The sequence below is a fragment of the Oryzias latipes genome, chromosome 11, assembly GCF_002234675.1.
Source record: "Oryzias latipes chromosome 11, ASM223467v1".
NCBI lineage: Eukaryota > Metazoa > Chordata > Actinopteri > Beloniformes > Adrianichthyidae > Oryzias > Oryzias latipes.
The window spans coordinates 21,577,637-21,602,594 of record NC_019869.2 but is presented as its reverse complement, the minus strand read 5'-3'; the positions used below and the strand labels follow the sequence as shown (position 1 = coordinate 21,602,594).

General features: G+C 39.1%; 1 protein-coding gene across 2 annotated transcripts in view; it reads left to right on the top strand.

Annotated features, from left to right (window-relative positions):
- epb41 (erythrocyte membrane protein band 4.1) overlaps nt 1-7,355 on the top strand; it is a 31,832-nt gene extending 24,477 nt beyond the window's left edge. The window contains exons 17-21 of one of the 2 annotated variants that reach the window (XM_011481177.3): nt 35-163; nt 1,168-1,269; nt 2,548-2,628; nt 3,214-3,316; nt 6,342-7,355. In XM_011481177.3, coding sequence (XP_011479479.1) covers nt 35-163; nt 1,168-1,269; nt 2,548-2,628; nt 3,214-3,312 — 411 coding nt within the window. In that variant the 3' untranslated portion in view covers nt 3,313-3,316; nt 6,342-7,355. The remainder of the gene's footprint in view (nt 1-34; nt 164-1,167; nt 1,270-2,547; nt 2,629-3,213; nt 3,317-6,341) is intronic. The other variant, XM_011481179.3, reaches the window with a different exon arrangement.
- Nucleotides 7,356-24,958: the final 17,603 nt, after the last annotated feature.

Genomic DNA, 24,958 nt, shown 5'->3' with positions numbered 1-24,958 from the left:
GGTTAATTTATCTCTGTATGTTTAATCTCTTTAGTCTCCTGTGCTAAAGACCCAGACCGTCACCATCTCAGACGTCACCAACTCCCTCAGAGGAACTGTGGTCTATAAGGATGTCCCGCTGGTCCACACAGAGACCAAGACCATCACCTATGAGTCAGCACAGGTCAGCAGAACTTCCATCGTGATCTGAGAACCACTGATGGTCTGTTAGAATAAACACAGTTGTGTGTTTTTTTTCTAACCATTCCTAACCTATTTAAAAAGAACATTTTATCTTCTACCTTTAACTCAGTTTTGCTTCCAAAGTCCACTGGTGTTCATTTAAGCTCATATCTTTTATATGAAGTGATGAGTGACACATATACAGTAACAGAACTGAGGTGAAAAATATTATCAGATTTGGAATGTTCTGTATTCTATTTGTTTTCCAACCAATTGTTATTCTCAGTTTTATTTAAATCAAACGTTTTAATTGACATTTAATGCTTTTTTGGGATCTGCCTCCTTTGCTGAAGGAGGTTAAATACTTGAAATTATCATCCTATTATACAAGATGTTCAAAATATGAGTTGTTAAAAAAAAATCTAAATTTAACACAAATATCTAATTATTGTGGGTTTACCTACAATAAATTTGACTTCAAATACACTGCAGTGAGGCTGCACGGTGGAGCAGTGGTTAGCGCTCTCACAGCAAGAAGGCCCCTGGTTCAAGTCCCGGCTGGAGGACCTGAAACAGAACAACAATGGGACCTTTCTGTGTGGAGTTTGCATGTTCTCTCCCTGCATGCGTGGGTTTTCTCCGGGGACTTTGGCTTCCTCCCAACGTCCAAAAACATGCTTCATAGGTTAATTGGTCACTCAATTGTCCATAGGGTGTGAATGTGAGTGTGCATGAGTGTGTGATTGTGGCCCTGCGACAGACTGGCCACCTGTACAGGGTGTCCCCTGCCTTCACCCACAAGTGGCCGGGATAGGCTCCAGCAGCCCCGTGACCCTGAAAGGGGTAAAACGGATTAGAAGAGGAATGAATGAATGACTACACTGCAATCATCTGCATTGCACAGTTCTGAGGAAGTGACAGGTTCTGCTCCCTAAGGTCTAACAGATAAGAGTCTGGTGCTTTTTACTGTTCTTGCACAACGCTAAAGAGTTGTCTCTCATGCAGCCCATGGACAGCCCAGCTGAGAGGGAGTCAGGAATGCTGCTGAGCGCCCAGACCATCACCTCTGAGACCATCAGCACCACCACCACCACCCAAATCACAAAGGTCTACATGCTTTGCGGTTTTTTGTTTTCCATCTTCTCCATAATAATTAAGATTCTGACAGAAAACCTCTCATCTTAATGATAACCCATATCTGTCTTACTTATAAAAGTGAATTTTCACTTTAAAAAAGTGGTAACCTTTTAAAGTTTTTTTGCTGTCTTGCTAAGAAAAAAGAATCCTTAGTTATCATCATAACTGCAGTTTACACATCTTATCAGTGAAGAAACAGCTGGAGTGACACTTTTTACTTTTTTGCTACAGTTTTGTAACAAATGTTAGATAAAGAAAACAATATTTTGACTAAGAGTATAAGGTTAAGGCAGTTTTGATTACCTAATCCGGGGGCAGTAGGGGGCAGATCACATGGTTCTATACTGACACAGTTTACAATGAAAACAGATACAAAACAAATCTATAGTTAAAACACAGTTCTAGAATAGGACAGTAAATGTGTAAAAAAAAAGACATAATTTAGGCACTGAAACATCCTCAGATTTGACATTGTGTGTTAGTAAAAGAAACCAACAGTTGTTCTCATTAAACTTGTGAATTGACTCAGTCAAATCCAATCAAACCAATAAAGATACAAGCTCAGTGAAGCAAAGATCTCAAGAAAACTGAAAGATTGTGTTTCCTTATTCAACTATCTCTTGCAAATAACTTATTTACCAATTATAGTTTCTTGAGATTTATTTTAAACATTGTCACAAGCACAAGGTGTTCATTTTTGCAAAATGTTCCTGAAAATAGTTTTTATTTGTGGTGTTTTATTCCTTACTAGACAGTATTCACCATTGAGGATATACTGCAATACAAATTTAAATAACTGACGTAAAACTTAGTTTTAAAATATTATAAAATGCACGTTTGGATAGCAGGCTTTTACCAAAACCACCGTAGAGGTCAAGAGGTCATTAGGTCACTAGAGGGCAGTATTTGAATTGGATACAATCTTAATTTTTCATTATGAATATTTTTATCAGTATATAGACTGACTAGATGTCTCCTTACTGCACTCAAGCTGTAAGGTTTAAGGCTGAGAAAATAAAAGACACCAAAACACCACACCACAGCAAGAGGAAGTATTCATTCTAATTCCCACTTTAACTGTAAAAGAAAAAGTATCAGATAAACTGTAAGAAGTTTGGCTTCAAGCCTAATGAGGAAATCTAAACCCCTCCTTCTGATTGAGCTTTTCCTCCCCAAACATGATTGTAAATATAATATTTGTTAAACAGAGATGCCTTTTTTTATTTATTATCTGGTGCCCTGTTGCAGACGGTGAAAGGTGGGATCTCTGAGACTCGTATTGAGAAGAGAATTGTCATCACCGGGGACACAGAGATTGATCACGATAAGGTGAAGAATGGATGTTCTGACAGAAGTAAAATATTTATCAGTTTATAGATAAGCCAAAAATAGATTAAAAAACAATCACAAAAATGCCATTTGAAAGAAAAAGAAAAAAGGGATTGCAGAAATATACTTAAATTAAACTTTTCTATCACATTTCAGCATCAAATATGTAGTTACCAGTCAAATCCACTGCAGGAAAACATATTTCAGATGGTTGATCAACAGTCTGTAATATTCTAAAGGCTCAGTCTGCCTCGTAGAGGAAAATAGAAAAAAAGGAAAGGCTTGAAAATGTTCTAACTGATGTAAATTACTTTTTTTATTAGGATAGAAGTAAAATCACATTTTTAAAACTGAAAAAGGTGGTTTGACATTAGGTATATGCTTGTGAAAATGATTCAATTTCTTTCCCATTCTGCCCATGTGTGCAGGTGTACTGTGTTGGCAAATATTTATAGAGGATATATCATTGCTACCATGTTCCCATACAACAAAAGTTGGATTACAGCTGTTGTCTATTTAATCTGTACAATAGAAGCTATTCTGTAATTGTACTCTTGCTTTGCACGCTGACGTTCCTCCTTCCAGGCTTTGGCTCGGGCGATTAAAGAGGCCAAAGAGCAGCACCCTGACATGTCTGTGACCAAAGTGGTTGTGCATCAGGAGACAGAGATCACTCCGGAGTAAGAAGGTAAGCCTCAAAAATCCTGACCTGACATCCTCTGCTATGCATCTTTGTGACATTCAGATGATCGGCTTCTACAAAATAGAAAAATAACAATGGCGGAGTCTGTAAACGGAAAATAAAGGATTCAGGATGGCTTCGTTTGGCTGAATTTTATTTTGAAGTGACATCAGAGTGGATGGACTCCAGCTTGCTGTGTAATGTAGTGTCATAAAAACTACTACATTTCCCTACAGGGAGTAACAAAGTTGATCTTAAATAAAGAGGAGACCATCCTCCACTCACCAAATTCTAGGTGACCTGTGTTTGCAACAACACACCCATATCATCAAAGGAGCTTCCTTCTCTTCAAAATTTCTGGTGTATGTTCTAGTTTCATTCTGGAACATCTGCTCCTTAAAACATTGCTTGGAAACCAGGAGAAGGAAGCAGAGAAGGTTAATGAACTCCAGCTTGTATGAAAATATTTGTGTTAACTTCTCAAATTTCTGTGTAGCAACACAACCCATGTCTTTCACCCAGGGTTTGTGTTAATGCACAGCAGTTGCTCCAAATCTGCAAACCGACAGATGTTCAGCTTTTGTAGGGATCTGAGGATGATCAGTTTTTCAGCTGCTCCCTTTAAAGACCCACTGCAATGAAAATATTGTTTTTGGTGTTTTTAACATCTTCTTGTTGCCTTTTTTAAGATGAAGGACATATGTATGATAGAAAAGTAAGCTTAAAATTGCATTTCTGAGTATTTTTTTATTTAAATCAGAAAATACGAGCCCCAAGCTCTCAGCAATGGGGAGGGGAAGTGGGGGTGGAGTTGCTCTGCCCACAACTCAGAGGTGAATTTCTAATGAACTTCTGCACCTCTGCAGAAGCTGTGTCCCGGAAAACTACACAGGTTTATAATTTTGGCTAAAATAATAATCATAATTATAAGATGGTCGGAAAGGTGCTTTAAATGGAACTGTTCTTTACTGTTAAAAATTTGTGTTTGACAGATTGTTCAAATTTGTACATTAATAGAATTTTTGTTATAATTTGACCAAAATACAGGATATACTAATTTTAGTATTGTTAATATTTATGAACGTTTGGGTTGGTTATTCCAGATTGTTTAGCTGCTTTTAGTGTGATGCTAAAATAATTTCCCGCAGACAGGCAGTAGAGGATTTTAGAAAAGAATTATTCCTACCGTAAAGAGAAAATTGTTGAAAATTTTCAATGCAAATGTGAATTTTTCAAGATGTTGTGCATAGCATCATTAGTTGAACAGCAGCATTTTCATGTATTTACAGTCAGGACCATAAATATTTGGACAGAGACACATTCTTTCTAATTTATTTTTCAGTACATTACTACAGTGAATTTTAAATAAAACAACTCAGATGCCATTAAAGTGCAGACTTTCAGCTTTTATTCCATGGGTTGAACAAAAAGATTGCACGAAAATGTGAAAAACTAAAGCATTTTTGAAACACAATCCCTCGTAAGTAATAAGACAATTGACTTCCATGCTATTGCATGGGCAGGTGTGGACAATTCCCTTGTTATGTCATTAAGTTATAATCAGATAAAAGGCCAGGAGTTGATTAGAGGACTCGTGCTTGCATTTTGAAGATACTGCTGTGAACAGACAACATGCAGGTGAAAGAAGCTCTCCATGCAGGTGAAAGGAGGCATCATTAAGCTGAGAAAACAGGAAAAAAAACATGTGAGAAATTGCTACAGTATTAGGAGTGACAAAATCAACAGTGAGGTCCATCCTGAGAAAGACAGAAAGCACTGGTGAACTTTGCAACGCAAAAAGACCTGGACGTCCATGGAAGACAACAGTGGTGGATGATGGCAGAATCATTTCCATGGTGAAGAGGAACCCGTTCACAACAGCCAGCCAAGTGAACAACACTCTCCAGGAGGTAGGCATATCAATATCCAAGTCTACCATAAAAAGAAGACTGCATGAAAGTAGATACAGAGGGTACAATGCAAGATGCAAGCCACTCATAAGCCTGAAGAATAGGAAGGCTAGATCGGACTTTGCTAAAAGGCATCTAAAAAAAGCCAGCAGAGTTCTGGAAAAACATTCTTTGGACAGATGAAACCAAAATCAACCTCTACCAGAATGATGGCAAGAGAAAAGTATGGAGAAGGCGTGGAGAAGCTCCTGATCCAAAGCACACTACATCATCAGTAAAACACGGTGGAGGCAGTGTGATAGTCTGGGCGTGCATGGCTGCTAGTGGCACTGGGACACTAGTGTTTATTGATGACGTGACACAGGACAGAAGCAGCCCAATGAATTCTGAGGTGTTCAGAGACAAACTGTCTGCGCAGATCCAGGTGAATGCAGCCAAACTGATTGGGCGGCGTTTCATAATACAGATGGACAACGACCCAAAACATACAGCCAAAGCAACTAAGGAGTTTATTAAAGCAAAGAAGTGGAATCTTCTTGACTGGCCAAGTCAGTCACCTGATCTTAACTCAATTGAGCAGAATTTCACTTGTTGACGACTAAACTTTAGACAGAAAGGCCCACAAACAAACAGCAACTGAAAGCTGCTGCAGTAAAGGCCTTGCAGAGCATTCAGAGGAAGAAAACCCAGCATCTGGTGACGTCCATGAGTTCAAGACTTCAGGCTGTCATTGCCAACAAAGGCTTTTCAACCAAATATTAGTAATGACCATTGTGTTTTCAGTTATATCATTTGTCCAATTACTTATGAGCCAATGAAATGAAGGAATTTGTTTTAAAAAATTCTTCAGTTTTTCACATTTTTATGCAATCTTTTTGTTCAACCCATGGAATAAAAGCTGAAAGTCTGCACTTCAATGGCATCTGAGTTGTTTTATTTAAAATTCACTGTGGTAATGTACAAAAAACTAAATTAGAAAAAATATGTCTCTGTACAAATATTTATGGTCCTGACTGTGTATTTTTCCTTTTGCTTTATATTTGTGGGCATCTGGGTTTTCTCTGGATTAAGTGGAATTAAAACCCTCTAATATTTGCTGTTTTCTTTTTCTCTTCTTCCAGTTACCTTCTCAGCCAGTCCTCCTTCTTCTTCTTTTTGTTTCCATCTCTCGATTTGACCTGAACACCCGACAAACGTCACAACCAGCTTGCCTGCCCTCGGACAAGATCCCTCACTCAACCTGATGCAGCGAAGGCACATAACTGGAGGGAGACAGTCACAAAAAATTCTCCAGATTCCTTCAACCCCATCGTGTTCCATTTACCGCAAATACAATACTGCTGGATTTTAAAGAAAACCAAAAGAAAAAGAAAGTTGTTTTTTTTAGCATAACCAAGAATCAGCAGCATTTGTGCATTTATCGAGCTCCCATTTGTAAGGAGATTTTAACAAAACCGAAAAGGAAAAAAAAAAACAATCAATGGCATTTGGTCTTTTAATCTTTAGATTACTGGTACTTTATTTTTCTACAATTTTTCTTAGCACCAGGATTTGGTTTTAACTATCTTGAAATTCAAACGTTTTTTAAAAAGGGGTTAAAATCGAGTCATTCTTGCATTGTGCACGCTGGGACTGGAACTTCCCTCTCCTATCTGCGGTTTGGTGTCCTTTCTTGTACAGGAAATGTTTTATTTTCCCTTTTAAGTGTGAACAAAGTATTTTTTCAATTTGTCTATAAATAGATCGGTTTTATCAAAGCGGGTTGGGAGGGGTTTCGCACTGTTTTAACTATGATTTCTGCTTTAGTGGAGTATTTATACATCTCTCAGTTGTTGTAGCTGTTGCTGTTTTAGTGCCTGTGTCTTCTCATCAGGACAGCCTTCCTTTTCTTCACTCCTCCACTTTCTGTCCCCTATTTGCTGCTTTAGACTCAGTACAATGTAGGACTGCATTGTTTTGGATCCAGAGCATCTCATTATCAGTTAAGATCGTTTCCACCGAGCAGGACATCCTGGTCACCCTCTTTGACTTGAGTGTTAGTAAATTTTCTTCACGTATTGTCTTTGATATCCATGTGTACTGATCATAACTTCACCTGCTGTACTTCTAATAAACTTCTAATATGTGAAGGTAAATGTTTCCTTCTTGAATGTGGATGAGGCTAAAGGATTGGGAATTCATTTCCACAACAGGCTGAAGCCCATTAATAGGCTTCATAATTCACCTGCTTTCCCAATCATACGACTGAAAAGGGCAGGGAAAGAACTACAAGTCATGAGGTGGAGGATATAAAGTTAATTGCTAAATTTAAAGATTATGACAAGCCAGGAGAGCAAAAAAGGTAAAGGACGTGCACTAGGAAATCAAGAGGCATCTTCTTGCCCAAATTCCTAATACAGTGCAAGCATCATCACAATCATCATCACATCTGGCCAGCAGGACAACTGGACAAAGCTTTTACCTGTGGACCTCTCTCGTTGGTCTACAGGTGAGCACTTTCCAGCCTGGCCTGAGAAATTGAATAATCCATAAAATTCTTACCCGTTCATATTTATCTGGCTGATGTGGGGGATCAAAACAATGATGAACTAATTATAAATAAATATTTAATTAGCGTTCAGTTTCTATTCCTAATTGGTTGTCCCGACAAGTGGCAATCGGATCCATCTCTGCTGATCTTCTGAAATCAGACAGAATCTGAGCCGGTGGGCTTCTTAATAATGAAAGATCACAGATTTGGGTTTTGTTGCAGCTTTGGTTGGTCAGTTGTCTATTACCTTGACTTCATAAAACCATGACTGATAAATGTAGATGCATCCCTTTTTAAACCTGTGACAAGTGCTTTGGGTGGTTTTCAGTTATGAGCTAAGTAGTGATAAACTAAAGGGGGCTTGGTTAGATAAACTTTGAGCTAAACTGATAAAAGCATAGGAAATAAAACCCATGAGAATAATAATGGATTGGATCTGCACTTTTTCAGACACTCAAAGCACTTACAATGTGTCCATTATTTATTCACTCCTCATTCATACTTGGTAATGGTAATCTACTGATGTAGCCACAACTGCAATGGGGCAGACTGACAGAGGCGTGGCTGCCAGTATGCGCATACGGCCCCTCTGACCATCACCGGGACATTCATACGCGTTTACACAGCAATAGAGCAACACTGGAGGCGGGGAGGGTGACTGTGTCCTTTGGCAAGGACCGCCGAGCCTTTTGACCATTGGCCGACCTGCTCCACCGCCTGAGCCACTGCCGCCCAGGCAGCAACAAGTGACTTTCACACAGTCATCCTGAGAAACCCCCCCTCTTTTATCCCTTGTGCCATCCTAGGCACTATAACATTGGGAGTTGGGTCATCTAGACCCACTAGACAGTGCGCTAAACCATTTTTTTTCTATGATTTGTGATCTTCACTGGTTTCCATGGATTACATGAAATCTTTCCACCTTTATCCACCTTTGTCATCTAAGGGTTAAGCACAAGGGTTAATCCAGACACAGTTGTGTTGATGTTACTCTAAAGGAACCTAAATCCACACATGCAAAACCTCCATCCCCTGCCCAAGTGAGGTGGTGAGTGACAACGAAGATAAAGAACAGAAAATGGCCTCCTGCTGACCCAAAGCCTTGATGACCTGACTTTCAGAAGGATTTACCTGGGATTTGACTGATGATAAATGGGGAAGTACCAAGAAAACATGGAAGAGAGTTGGAACATGTAGTAAAGTTCACATCAAAAAAGGAATTTGCACGAAAAAATGTGACTCCACTGAAAGTTTGGGTTTATTTGACTGTAGTTTAGAGAAAAACATTCAAATATCCACTCAAAAAAGGCAGAGCTGTTATATTGACAAGCTGCAGCTAGAGGGCACTTTAGCTTGACAAAATCAAGTTAAAGTGTCCCCTCGGACCTGGAAGGTCTAATGATACATTTGGGAAGATGTTGGCTAACCTTGATGCTTAAAAAATTAGATCTCAAGCAACTTTTTAATTTTTTTTTTTTTTGATAATTTCACCTGAAACAAACTATAAATGTTGAAAAGATGTATTTGTCTGAAATTGCTGAAGCTTTACTCACCTAGTCTTAGCTCACATCAATAGAAAGTCATGAGATGATGTTGATGAATTAAATAGAGTTTTACTTTCTAATGTTTAAGTTCAACATGATAAAAATGTTCTGTAAAATGCAAAAAAAAAAAAAACCTCAAGTGCTGCAACTTTCACTACTCATGTCCAGCAGATAGTTATTAAAACTATTCTTAATGACTCTGACCTCTTTTTTTGCTTATTGGACACTATTTCTCCATTAAAAGCTTTTTTTAGTGAGGAGCAAAAATAGTAAAATGTCTCAAATCTGGATCCAGAGCTTACAATCTATTGGAGCTTCATGTCAGCAGGGAGAGAGGAGGTAAACAGAGGCATGCGTAGTTCCTCCCACACACTCGCAAAGATCATCATGAAATATGACTGCACAAATGAAAATTGACTGCAGCATTTAGCGAATGTTCACTTTATGTGCGGTTTGGTTCAGGAAAGGCTTCCCATGAGACACTTGGAGGAACCCATTCTGTGTATATTACTTTATATAAAAGATGGGCTTGTAAACAGTCCAATCAATTCTCTGTAAACTTTATTGTCAATCTCTATGTTTTCACATACATAGAAATTAATATTCAGTTTCTCTGGTGCATTTAGCAGGCAGGTACAGGCTGCATCTGCTACTAAACAGTCGCAGATCATGTTTTGGGTATGAAGTGCTTGTCTAAGCAATATTTGCTAAGTGATTTTACATAAGGACAACAGGAGGCAGCCAGCTGTTAGAGACAGGGAAATGGGTTATTGCCTTCAAATCTGCAGCTCTGCCATCATTTTCAATGAGAGGGATGCTTTAGATCAGGGGTCGGGAACCTATGGCTCGCGAGCCATATATGGCTCTTTTGATGGTCACATGTGGCTCGCAGACAAATCTTTAATTATAGTTTTTTTTTTTTCATTAGACCAGTCCTTCTCGGGCGCGATGCGATGCCAGAGGCGCGCAGTAGTAGCAGTGCTTAGAGAGAGAAATCTGCGCCAGCGTTATCAGTTACTATTATCTATTATTTCACAGAGTTTGTACCAGCCGGAAACCTGTGAATTGACGTGCCTAAAACTACGCGCTCCCGTCTCTGAGAAAGAGCGCGCAGATGCGGGGACGGGATGTGTGAGGGAGAAAGCAGAGGGTGGGGCTGAGGTGTTGTGGGGACAGGCAGCAGGTGAATCGCGCAGGGATTGTAAAAACGTAAAACCCGCTTCCCGTCACTCACTGCAGCGTGTGAGAGTGTGTCTGGCTCCCCGTCTGCATGTGAGCAGTCTGTCTCACATCTACAGAACATTCAGACCTACGATCACGTTTAAAGTCTCAACGCCTGAACGAAGCAGAAACTCACCACGTATCATCAACCAAACTAGACCATCAGCAGAACTACCACGAGAAATACCCATCATTTATTAGCAACAGAATAACAATGTTATTAAAAAGAATCCACAGACTTATTGTACTTTAATAATGTTGAAATTAAATCAAATGCACACATTCATTTGTATATTTAGTTTTAAACAAATTGTCGCGGACTGAGTTGGATGGCTGTTGGGCCGCGTTAAAAGTTCTGGAGTTCATTGAACGCGTCAAGCAGAGATCTGATTGGCTCTCAGTTCTGTCGCTCAGCCTGTTGTTAGGTAGTTTGGACCAATGGGGTTCAGCTATGGGCCGAATAAGGGAAATGGGAGGGCTGCAGCGGGAGCAGGGGAATATAAAGTTGGGAGAAGCGCTCTCGTGTCGGCGGGAGAGATTCAGGAGTTGCTGAATGAATTGAAGGGCGTTTGTTGCGGTCTGCAGTAATCGGAATAAAGAACTTTAAAAGAGGTTAAGTCTCCGTGCCTCAGTGTGGGGAAGGGACACTACATTATTGTATGGCTCTTTCGAAATTACATTTCAAAATATGTGGCGTTTATGGCTCTCTTGGCCAAAAAGGTTCCCGACCCCTGCTTTAGATGGTCATTCTGTCTGTTTCAGCTAAATTCTACACAGGTAGAGAGGGAAAAAAGCAAGTAAAGATGACTTTCATTAAAAACAACAACTGAGGCAGGTGGGGAAGTGAAGACATAGAGATCCAACAGAGAAATGTAAACAAGAGGATGATGGTGGGTACTAATTTACATATGCAAGATTGCCAGGAAAAAGTGATAACCACAAAAAGAGTGTCCACCTCAACAGAAAAAACAAATTTCTTTGATTTTATCTGCACATTCAACATCTAAAAAAAACAAGTTCGTTTGAAGTTAAATTTGCAACTTAAGGTTTAGATGTTAACCGAATTCCGTAGATCGGCAAGATGTTTAAGCAGAGTTGCCCAGACCATCCTCTTTACAAAAATGATATCCAGTGTTGCCATGGTGACACCCAGGGGTTCGCAGGTCAGTTGAAATAGACACAAGGTTGTGGCCCCAGGAAAAGCCTGGGGCCTCTGTCCGGCACAACCTCCTTGGAATAATTCCCCAGGGAGGCGTCCAGGTGTCATTTAAAGATGATTTAAAGATTTTCAGATCACAACATTAATTAATCAGTTGAGAAATTTGAAATTTCCTCTTTTAAAGTTTAATCTAAAATGTGTAATTACAAAACATTTATCAATGTAATGTATTGATTTATAATTTATTATTATTTATTAATTTATTTTTTCAAATTGTAACTAATCATCAAAAAGGTGTACGGTTATTAACTGTATTCCAATTGGTCGTTCACATCTTGCAGCTTCCTAAAATCAAAACACACCAGATCCTGGTAGCGACAGATAAGACAGAGTCATAAAAAAAAACACCTCTGCAAGACCTTTAAAGGCAGAGGTGTTAAAGGGCAAACACCTTTAACACCTCTGCAATTTTTCTTTTTAGGCTGGACTGAGTATCTCCAAGCACTTTGACTTACCAGGTATGAGAAGTGCTACTTTAATAAAGATGATTGGATTGGACTGGATGGGATGAGATGGGGTTTGGTTTGGTATCTATGGATATATGTAACCGGTCGCTTTCTGCGTTGTGCTGGTTAATTATTTGGCATGACACAGCGTTAATTCCTGAAGAGAACACCCTCCCTTTATTTCTCCTTTACAGGAGATCGTACAGAAGGGGCGGGGAACAGCAACCTTTGGAATGTATAGGGGGGTCAAAAGAAGAAGTAGAAGGAAGGAGGGGCTATGACTTGGAGTGTATTGCAGAAGTATATTAGAGATCCCTCAGGTATGGTGACACTTGAACAGATTTTGTGCTATTATAAAATAAGATAAAAGTTATCCTGGTTACATATACTTAACCATTCTCAGTGCCTTTTCCTGACATCAGGAAGGCTCCAACTCCCCACTCATCTACATCCGTCCGTACACATCTGTTGCTGACCAGAATTATGAAGGGTTGTCTAAAGGTCCCCGTCAGGGTCTCTTGGTTTTCAATTTGAAAAGATCGACTCAGTTTGGAAGATCACAGGTATGTTTCCCGCCTTACACATTGCATGTGTAGAATGTCCTTGGGCAAGACAGTGAACCCCACGCTGCCTCTGGTGGAAGGTTGGTGCCAGTGTTAAGCCTCCAAACTGTGTTGCAAAACTAATCAAATTCGACCAACCGAAACTGCTATTGATTCTATTTCTAATTATAATTGACAATGTGTTCAAATATGGGATTTAAGATCCTCACTTAAAGGTGATTTATCTGAGTGAATTCTGCAAGGACCAGCACGTCAGAAAAGCGGAGGAATTCAAGGACAAACCTTTTACAGATTAGCAATGGGCTGTTCTGCAGGTCCCCCGCTCCTCAGTGCAGGAACTGCAACATTTTTGGCAGTTTTCATGGAACTGAACATATGTCACATGATGCATCCTGTAATGAATCATCATTGCTATTTTCAGTGCAGATCTTGCTGAGGACTACTGTAATTTTTCAGCCAAAAATTCCCTCAAACAGCATGCTGTAGCTGCAGTCTGTGCTCAGTGAGTTGTCTATAGTTTCACTTTATTCTAACTAGGAAAAATAGGAAGAATAAATATTTCAAAAGGATTTATTTTTATTGCATTTTTACATCACATTAGCAATAATGTTTTCAGTGCTGTTTTTTCCTAAAGGACCCCTTTTTCACAGAATTTCTTTTATATAAAACAAAAGGTAGATCCTCATTACCAGATATATGTGTGTTTAAGAATAATTTGGATCAGTTATTTCCTTCAAAACAGCAATAATTGTTTTTAATAGGCACCATTTTACAAAACAATTAAGCAATAAAACCATAAATTTATCATTTTCATTTAATGTGGCCAACTTTTATCTGCTATTTGGTCCAGGGAAAATGTACTCTACAATTTGCAGACTTTTGGCAGTTGGATATTATTAGTTATGGTGATGTCCGTATTCCATCCTGTCAGACTGAATTGTTCTCCTGCAGAATGCTGATTCAGACATTTCCTGCTCTCCTCTGGCTCTAAAAAAGGACCTCTATCGGCTCCCACTGTATGTGAAGGGACTCATCATAATCACTGCGTTGTATATTTCTCTGCTTGATGGATGACTCCATTTTACAAATGGACAAGTGAAGCTTGTACCCATTTGTTTTGAATGGATGTCAGGGAAACAATAAAACTCTCAACCATAGACGTTGAAGTAAACATGCACTCTTTCTCATCCTCAGTAATGTACATCACTGCATCTTTTCATTACTTTAAGGCTCCATCCTGCCCTCTTTTTTGTAGTGAATAGTTACTCTGTTTTTTTATTAGAGAGACTTATTTTTATGAGAAAAACTGTTTCAGGTAACAATTCAGGATGAGAATTACCCCATAAGCTGGTATTATTGGAAATATGGAAATAATTAGAAGTCTGTGCAGAGGACTGTAATTCAGTGGGCAACCTTCGATCCAAAAAGGACCTTAACATGAGAATAAGGTCCTTTAGCATATGCCTCATAAAGATCTGGTCCTATGCACAAATGTCATAGTTTCACACAACCTGTACAGCAAGTGGTAGTGAGAAATATTTTTATTGGATCCAAATGCATAAAATATGAAGCTTCATAGATGCACATCTTTTTGAATATATGTTTACTGGGGTGTTTCTGGCAGTGCACAACCTTGTTTGCAGTGTGGTGTATGGTTTTATGCCTCCTTATGGACATCTAAAAATACATACGCATATTTACATTATTCAAAACTTGCAGATTAGGGTAGGGCATGGTAATTTCCAAACCTTTATACTGTACATCACCAGATAAATTAATTCAAATATTCGTATCATGGAGAGATGAGGCAGAGAGTTTTTAAAAATCACCATCTCATACTTTTTTGGAATCACTTACCTATATCATGCTCCATAATTTGTCAGTGTCCAGGGCAGGTAACCTCCTGGACTATATTGAGCTTTGTTCGGCACAATAATCTTCTGGTCCTAAAGGACCCACACCTCTACGTTTAATTTTTTTCTCTGCTCTGACACACCTGGTACAGGTAACTTTAGGTTACTGACCAACAATGTCAGATTCCCTAGAAAAACTCACCCAAGAACTACTTTACCACCCATTAACCATTTAGCACACCCTAATTACAAATACTAGCTTATCAAGGCGGCCTAAAATTGTCTACTACATCTGCAGAAAATAAAGATAGGCATGTGCTTATCATACGGTAAGGATTTTAAAGTTTTATGCTTCTAAAAGTACCAGAAAAGGTTTGCATAAAGCACAGTCTTCTACCTAATACAAACACAAATGTTGTTGTTTCTCTTTCGGCTTTTTCCCATCAGGGGTCGCCACAGCGAACAACTCGCATGGTAAACTTGGCAATGTTTTACGCCAGATGCCCTTCCTGACGCAACCTTCTCAAAGCAACCGGGCTTGGGACCGGCACAGAAGTAGAGAAGGGAACAGGGAGCAGCCCGGATTCGAGCCTGGGTTTCACGGACGGAAGGCGCCGCAAACCAGCACAAGCTAAACCGGCTTCCCCCTAATAAAAAACACAAATATCTACTCCTAATCCTTTAAAAAGTATCTTGCAAGGTTGACATTGTTGTTACTGCAACACACAATTACTGCCATTTTACATCTTAAAGCTTCTTCTTTGACATATTTGTCATGTTAGATAGAGTTGTGTTTTTCTTTGGCGTTTTCTCAAGAAGTTTCCAACTTCTCTCTCACCTGTGAAATATGATGTAGGTTGTTATGTTGCCTCACCCAGCCAGTCAGTTCCCGTCAAGCATGTCCAAAAGAGCCTCTGGACACGTCTGCCGCTACGCAACTCCAAAGAAGATAAACCACTTGAAAGCTTCTCAGCACACACACACACAAGTAAATATTTATCCTTGTCCCGGCCAGTATGATGAGCAAATATTTTGAATATTTATATTAAAGTATCACTAAACTTTTCTGCGTGAAGAGAATGTTGGTTTTATGATGGAGTTTCTCTGTTGCTCGTCTTCAGTTCATTTTACTTAATTATTAAAGCACCAGTTCACATCTGAGGATGTCTCAAAAAGACAGACCAATATCAATCTTTATCAATTATGATTTGCTTAAGTCCAGACCTTTCCAAAAAGGCTTAATTGATCTGAGGATTTTCTCCATGGACCTCCAGAAGAAGCTTATCAGATGAGTTGAGGTAGAGTGTGGAAAGAGAGAAAATCAGGTTACAGATTTTTTAAGTAACTCTAAATGGGCAGCGTAAAGGAAATTAAGACTGGTGTGATGTGGTTCCTCTTTCAGGAGCAGCAATGTTCTGGACCAGCTGGAGTCACTGGAGGGACGAGCGGCTAAATCCACAGAAAAGAAAGTTTGCAGCTACTCCACCAAAAGACACACTTGTGTTAAAGACGTCCAGAACTGACAGCTTCATACCTAAAAGGATCTGCTTAAAAAAGTAAGGGGAGGGGGTATAGCATCTATGGGAAAGGCGTGATGACTTAAAGTGGCTCACAACATCTTCTAAAAATAAGACTTGCAGGCTCAAACCTTTTAAATACAGCTGAAAAATGGACAGATTCAGAGGCAGGAGCTGATGTAGCTGCTCTGACAAGGTTATTTCAGTGACCTTGACAATTAAGAAGTCCAAAGTGCTTCCTGGCTGATATAGGCACTGGAATACCAAGAAAAAAGTTCCTAAATAGTAAATTTGTTCTGCTGATGTATAACAGCTATTCTTTAGAGTCGTTAACAGTGTTCTGGTATTGATACCAGCCATTCTTTAGAATTTTAAATGAAACCCACAGCTTCATTGTCATCTACCAGTGTTAAGCTTTGCAGTATTCCTTTTGTTCTGCATGGCTTCTCTCATAGAACCAGAGCTCAAGCTTGGATCTGAGCTGCATAGTGTTAAAAGGAGCCAGAGATTCCATAAAGGATCTGCAGTAGAAGTGAAACCAGAAGCTGAGCTGGTGTTTCAGAAGCAAGAGAACCAGAGGTTACACAGAGCTGGGCAATGTGGCAGAAAACTGACATGAAGTGGAAGGGTTAAAAATCCAAAAGCAGAAAGAGCGCCATATTTATCCACATTTGTTTATTTCTACATAATTGCCCATTTCTTTTTCTTTTAATTGAAAATTATAAAAACCCACTCTGATCATATTTGAATCTATTTTTAAAGTGTTCCCAGTGGTCTTTTATTTACGATTATGCTGTTTTTTAGCAAAATAATTTTTTTAATGTGTTGTTTTCTTGGACATAGTTTCTGCAGAGCGGCAGTAGTTCACTAGAAAAAAGCCTCTGAGTTGGGAGTTGCGGCCAAGACCTCTGACATGGAGTAAGCCTGCCCTCAGACCCCATCATCCCTTTGTTTACACTCTCTCCTGCTAGCTTACAGCCCCTCACAACCCCAACTACTAGTGCAACAAAAAATGGCAAAAAATATTGGAGTTGTCCAGCCGTACAGTTTGGAACCAGATGCCAGGTCAGACGAGGAAAACGAAGACCTTCATGAATCTATTTGTTTGCATCAGAATGGAGCAGAGTAGGGAGCTTGTGGCCGATTGTACTTTGTACGCAACAGCTACAAGCTTTTTAAAACTGTCTTTTATTTTGTCTAATCCTGATTGAACACAGTTTGGATAAATAAATACCCAGAAATGCTATTTTAATCTCAACTTTCTTTTTAAAATGTACCATCATGTGAAAAATGCCACAAAAACATGTTAAAAACACACATTTTTATTTGAGTGGGTCGTTAAAGAATTTTTCATTGTGCTTCTAAATTTTAAAACAGATTTTAATCTTATATAACTGTAAGATAATTTTTCACAAAAACTTCTGTTCTGTTAAAAAAATAAATGCCTTGTCATTTGCAAAACACTCATCATGTGGAAACAGTTTAAAGGAGAACAAAGAACTTTAGAGGGACATTAAGTGATGCAAAAACTGGAAACACAACATTTAATAAATGAACATGCAGTAAAGGACAGAACAGCCCGTGAGGTGAATATCTGCAGAGAAAATATTCCACTGCACGTTCACATTATGCTGTTATGCTAAATGATGTAGACTCTGTACTTCAGACTGTTTAAAGCTGTACTGCTGTTCTTATTTAAATAACGATGCTTTTGAAGTAGAACTGCTTGTTAGCAAAAATATAATAAAATATAAAAAAAAAATTGAAAAATGGGCTGCACGGTGGCGCAGTGGTTAGCACTCTTGCCTCGCAGCAAGAAGTCCTGGCTGGGGGACCTGAAACAGAATATCAATGGGGGTCCTTTCTGTGTGGAGTTTGCATGTTCTCCCCGTGCATGCGTGGGTTCTCTCTGAGATCTATTCACAAGAAACAAGTCATTACATTTTTAATAAAAGCTACTTATAAATTAATTTAGTCTTTAATTAAATTTAATAAGACATTTAAACAAGAAACTAGACCAAACAACAATTTAGGTTTGTTTTTGCAGTGTTTAGTTTTAAACAAAGTGGGTTTTTAAGGTAAAGCATCACATGGCTTGTGTGTCCTTACATTGAAGGTGCCAGTATCTAGCAGTTAAAGACTTAAAGGCTGTTACATGTATTATCTAGACCCAATAACACCCCAAAAGTAGCTTTGGATTAACAGTTTTTAAAATTTTCTTGAAAGAGACAAAAAAAGAAGAGTAGTGTGAAATGTTGGTGAAAAAGTCTACCTCCTGAAGTTGGTGATGTTTCTCCTGGCTTTAACAACTTGTGTCTCACAAAAAGTTGCTTTCATTCTTACAGGCCAGCATTATAGTGTTATTTACAGTCAAAATGACTAAGGAAAGGCAGTTTCTGTCATTTCCCTTAGGAAAAAAACACTTGGCAGCATTGGATAATGATTCTCCCTTCAAGCAGGGGGGAAATGTCTGACAGCAGTTCGATAATTTGCTTTCCTCTGCTTGGGTGAGAGCACAAGTACAGAGAAAAGCAAGGCGAGAGTGAAAGCACGCTAAAGAAAACTACCCTCGTTGGTTGGACCTGTTCCTAGTTTAAAAACAAGCACTCCAAAGCCTCAGAGGGTTGACATTTTCAGTGAGACCAAAGAGCTATGAGATATGAGAGGAAAAATCCATAGCAAAGCCCAGAGGAGCTATGAAGCTGGTGCTGTAGGAGATGAAGCCTCACAAGTTTATAGTTCTTATCAAAATGAAATTATTTTGCTTTTGCAGGACATATCATAGACCCAGAACCCCCAAAACACTCAGATTATTTCCGTGACATTTAAAGAGATATTGGCACAAGTATATGTTTTTATTTTAAATAGTCACTATATTTGTGAGATTTTAACAATGGATCCGACCAGGCAGCAACTTGGTGTTACCAGAATCACAAGCAACACACAAAACCACACAAATGTGCAAATGAGACTACACAATAGCTTTCCACAGGTGTTAGAAGTATAAATCAATGAGAAGAGATTTTCTGAAAATTAACAAAATCAGTGTTTATTTGAAAATCCTCAGTCTATTTTCAAAAGCTTAATCCCTTTTGAGGTCATAGGGTTGCTGGAGCCTATCTCAGCTGTTGTTGGGTGAAGGTATGGGTAAACCCCAGGCAGATTGCCAGTTTATTGTGAGGGCCACACAGAAGAATTCCCACTTTAGTTTAACCAATCAACCTATGAAACGTGTTTTAGGATTGTGGGAGACAGGTTGAGAAACATGCAAAGATAAGACGCACAGATAAGTCATAAAAATCCGGGTTAAAAATAAGCGAAAGTTTTGTAAAATATGTCTCACTGATTCACAATTAACTGGGGCACAGCCGATTCAACACAAAATACATTAGGCATTAGCCATCCCAGAGTCTATTAGTGCTCATGGAGATGGAGCTGTTTGGGAAGATTGGGACTAGATTGAGATCAGCCGCCTGCAGAGCAAACGATTGATGATTTAAGGAATGAGTTTTAAAGTATTAAATTATGTCCAATGTGTTTTTTCAGCTCAATATTTTCTCTGGTTTCAGGTTATTAATTGTTAACACTTATTAAAAGGGTTGATCACCATCTTTGTTTATGGACTGTCCTAGAATGGGTTACTCAGTTTTTGTACTATCATCCTAGCTGACTCAAATGACTCTTTTGATGCATTATTTCATGATGAAGAACATAGTCATCCACTGAGTTTTTGCACTGTTGGCATATTAAAGATTTCAAGTTTTTGCTGGAACTCCAAGAGAAAAATTGTTAAAACTCTGCCTTCTGCAGGAAGAGCCAAAGGTGATCAGTCTTTGGATGTCACTGTTCTGGGATCTCCTAGAGATCTGAGTCTGCATCCAGGGCTATGTTTTTTTTCTTGACAGTGTAAAATGCATAGGGCTGGGTCTCAGGAAATTTTGAAAATTTCTAGATAATCTGAGCAGAAAATACACCAACATTCCTATTAGGATAAATATTGTAGATGGGAAGGCTTTATGTCATGATGGCTGCCTTTAGTTTTGCCGCGCTCCTTGTATCATGAATCGTTCTATTCCATTCTATTCCATTATGGGCAGTGGTTTCTGTGTCAGCTGTCTAGTTAGTTTGCTGTTGAACCATATCAATTTCGCTATCAAATGTATGTGACTATTTACTTTTTCTCATCTAAGTTACCTTCCGGCTATGTACTTAGTCTCCAGCGCGGTGTCCTCTGAATGCCCCCAGGGAAGGCAAAGACACTCCATTCTATGTCTGAAACCATACCATCGCTCCTGACTCCAGGATACACGCCGACATGCAAGGCGGGGATAATTATTGGAGACAAGGTCATCCTCATGTGCGTAGAGAGAATTTATGGTCTCACATGTCCCGTCACATGTTCAGCTCTGCTCTAATAGGCTGTCTGTTAAGATCTGAACATTCATGACATCACTTTAAAGGAACGTGGAATGTCCCACTAAGACTGATCACACTATAAAATATCTCTCCCACCCAGTATAGACATATCAATACTTACCGTAAATGAGTACATTGAGATAAATGTGGTTTTTGAGCATTTCTGTCTGATTTGTAATATACTAGAGAGTGTGTGTCCAGTGCGAGTGATGAAGATCTCCAGTTAAGATTTAACAGTTGAGGCAAAATAGAACGGGAGGGGTGGACTAGGAAAGAGCACTGAGGCCGTCCTGGCATTCAAAAGGAAATAATCAGTTAGATTTCCCTCAGTCTTCTGCGAGTCATGCATTATCTCTGCACCATGGGACTCCGCCTAAACCTTTTCATGAGGCACTCTCTAAGAACATGAAGAGGACACTAAAACCCAACATCCATAAGAGCAACTGTGAAGGAAATTGTGGTCTATTGTGTCTAATTGTGTTTTTCTTTAATGTCTATATGCAATTATCTGACAGCAACTTTGAAATCCTGACTGTGTTCTTTCTATGGAGTTTGCATATTCTCCCTGTGCATGCGTGGGTTTTCTCCAGGCACTCCGGATTCCCCAAAAAATGCCTCACAGGTTAATTAGTGGCTCTAAATAGTCTCTAAATGTGAATGTGAGGCCCTGGAAAAGACTGGTGACCTGGGTGTACCCCGGCTTTGCCAGACAGTAGCTGGGGTGGCTCCAACAACCCTTTGACCCTGAAAGGTATTCAGTGGGTTCTAAAGATTAATGGATGGATTATCCATGCTCTATAGTGATAGCAAAGATTTAGAAAATAATGCTCAATTTAGGTTTATGTATTTCATGTTATCATTAAATCTGGTCTCCTGCATTTTGGCCTTTTACCAGAATATCATGTTTAAAAGACCAGATGAAAAGGAAGTAAAGCTCACAGATTGGGAGCGAGTTCAACCTGTTTTATCACGATATGGATGCAAAGAGGAATGGAGTGACAGAGACCTTGACCTTTTTGGAGGTGAAGAGTGTCAGATAGGCTCGACAATGATTTGTGGTCTCTTTATTTTATGCCATTGCATGCTAGGCCATAATTTCTAAGCTTGCTGAGCAGGGTTGAGTTGCTGTGTCTCCAAACACCAGAACATTGGATACCCAGAAAATTGCCTCACAAATGAGTAAATCTGGAGAGCAGCAACTGTGGATATTCTCCCTTCAAAACAGAAACGAAATCGAACTGCCTGGAGTTTTTTTTAAGTTGTCTGTTTTCTGAAAGGCTTTAAAATAGACACAAAGGACCAAGCAATTCATAGTTCACCATTTTTATGAGTAAAGGCTGCAAGGGCAGTAAATGGATGTCATATGCTTCCTCATTACCAGCCTGGTGCTGGACAGAGGAGGCCTGCTTTTGGACCTCCTGCAGCTCAAAGCAGGAACACTGCATGATCATTTTTTAGGTAACTTTTTTGGTAAATGGTGCAAACATAGCTTTTGTGAAAAATGTGCAGCACTTACACACACACACAAAGAAAATAGCTTCCACTTCACTCAAACTGGTCATCAATTCAGCGACAGTGTCTTCCTGTTCCTCACAGTTATGGCATGAAAACGTAGCTCTCAATTTATCGCTGTATATCATGTTTTACACAAACTGAATAAGAAGTGTTAGCCACAATTTTTATAACTTTGACTGTTCTCAGAGTAGACAAAAACCCAGTGAAACAACAAACTCAAAAGCTCACAAAGCTGACTCAGAAGATGGAGCTGAGTTCCTCCTAATTAACATATAGCAGCTGTTCAATATTAATAACATTCAGAGACAATTCTGCCTCATTTACTCCAAGCACAGAGAGTTATTTCCTTAACGATGCACCAGTTTAAAAAAATTCTAATTAGAAATTAGAATAAATTTTAATTCTAATTAAAGTTAATTCTCCAGTTTCCTCAACAGCAAATGTTGAAGTTGTGCTGTCATGACTTGTTTTAGAGTCCAAGGGATTATTTTTTCTTCCAACCTTGACCGTTTCCAAGCAAAGTTACAAAGTCTAGGATTGTGTTATTGAGCAACAGATGTGAGAGTGAAAGAACACATTTTAATAAAAGAGTGTTTCCACAACAAACTCAAACCAGGCAGCACTTTGACTTCTTTTTTTAGGCTGTTTTATTAAAAAAAAAAAAAAAAAAGTATCTGCAGAAAAGTCATGTACATCAGATTAGCACACTGTTGCACAATTAAGTCATATTGAATTAACTTCAGTGTAAAACCATTCAAAATGAACTGATTCAGAGATGCCTTCAAAATAGTTCATCTTTGGTTGCGTTTGACATGACAACTGTACTGGGGTTGAATATTTCTGGACTTCATTTGTGTTACAATTAATATAGAAATCTTATAATAGACATTGACCATTCAAACAACAGCTGTAAACAGAGCACATTTACAAGAAGCACTCTTCCCTTTCATTTGCCCACTTCCAAAAAGGAGGCTTGAGGATCTCCTTTTGGTCAACACGCCACTCATGGGTGGGGTGCAACGCAATTAAACAGGTAATGCAAAAAGGTTAATAGATCTCCCCCGTCTATTGTACAGTGGTACTTCAGAAAGAGCATTGCGTGCTGCGCCGACGAAAGTCGTCCGGTCTGCTTTTCTTGCATTGCAGTTACTGAACCACTTCATTTTGAGCTCTTAGAAGGTCTTTGTCAAAACAGGTAGAACGTTCTCCCCTGACATATTTTGTTTTAATGATAAGGTTTCTACTGCCAGGATTTTTAGCATCAAAGAGGGCAGGAAATATGGTTGACAACAGTTAGTAGTAGGGATTGTTTTTGCATTCCCAAGTATAAAGGATATTTAAGTGATATTTTTTAGTTTTTCGATAATGGAGTGTTTATAAGAACTAGTATCATGAAGATGTTTTTTAGCTGCAAATAATAATTTCAGTATTTTAATGAGGCAATGGGGAAGAAAGTTTGTTTTCCAAAGAAAGAAATGCAGCTGTAAAGGACTTTTTTTCCATTCTTTTAAAGTGAATCTATTATTTGATGATGGTTTCACTGCAAAACTACATCCTAAAAAATGAGTATCCTAACAATAATTGTGTGGGAATCTATCTAGGATGACTGCGTTTGCAACAAGCCATGTTTGTTAGCCTAGATTTGTGAGTGAGGAAACATGTCGCGGCTTCAAATTTAATGACAATGAAAGATTGCATAAAAAAATGGAGCATCTGAAAACACAGGAAGCAGCACCTGTGACTCTGCTAAAGGTAACAGACAGCACCACTGTAGAGAATTTGACAGTTACTCACAACTCATTTGTCAGTTTCTTTTGTTCGTCTGTGCGGATTTTGTTGCTCTGTTTGATTGTGGTACAGGAAAGGTCAAAGAAGTGCTTGTTTCTTCCTTTAAAAATGTTTTTCCCTGTCTTCCGTCACACCAAACACACACAATGTGAAAACATTTTTTCTTCCATTCATTTTATAATCTGTTTATTCCCTTATCTATCCCAGCCACTTGCAGGCAAAGGCAGGGGACACCCTGAACAGGTCGCCGGTCTTTTGCAGGGCCACAATCACACACCCATACACACTCATATTCACACCTAGAGTGACCAATTTACCTATGAAGCATGTTTTTGGACAGTGGGAGGAAGCCAGAGAAAACCCATGCATGCACGGGGAGAACATACAAACTCCACACAGAATGGACCCCCATTGATGTCCTGTTTCAGGTCCCCCAGCTGGGACTTATACCGGGGGCCTTCTTGCTGTGAGACAAGAGCGCTAACCACCGCGCCACCGGGCAGCCACAGTGGGAAAATGCTGTGTTCTAATTTATAATTAGAATGTCAATATAAAATAATAAAAATGTATGCCTAACAAATTTTATATACTTCAATAAGTGCAAAATGTTAAAGATTGGCTCAAATGACTCCCGAGCGGATGAAGGAGGCCTCTTTTGCAGGGTTTCTCTGGTTCTAGCTCTTGCCTCAGTTTCCCAGGAGTCCTTTGTAAGCATTTCGTGTTTATTTTTCCAACGAAATTCACTTTTGCAAGAGGAGGTTTACCAGCAGTCTGCCAACCACATTCCTCCGGGAGAGCTTATTTAAACACAGCATACAGTGTTGTCTGGCCATCTGAAGAAACGGATCCTCTGAGGCCTCTACGTGGATGATTTAGAAAGCTCTGGATGACAGCCAACTGCAGCAATTCAAAAACGTGGCTGCAGACAAAATGGAACTCAGCTATAAAAAACAACAAAAAAAAAACAAAGTATATGGAGTACAATACACCAGCTTGGGAACTCCGGGGGGTTGGGGCCAAGAGCTGCTGATATCAGCCGCTAGGTAAAATAGCCTCTTTCAACCTTTATCTTAGAAAGTGTCTTAACCAGAACTGAAGAAGAGTCTTAGAATCATCTTTCTGCTGC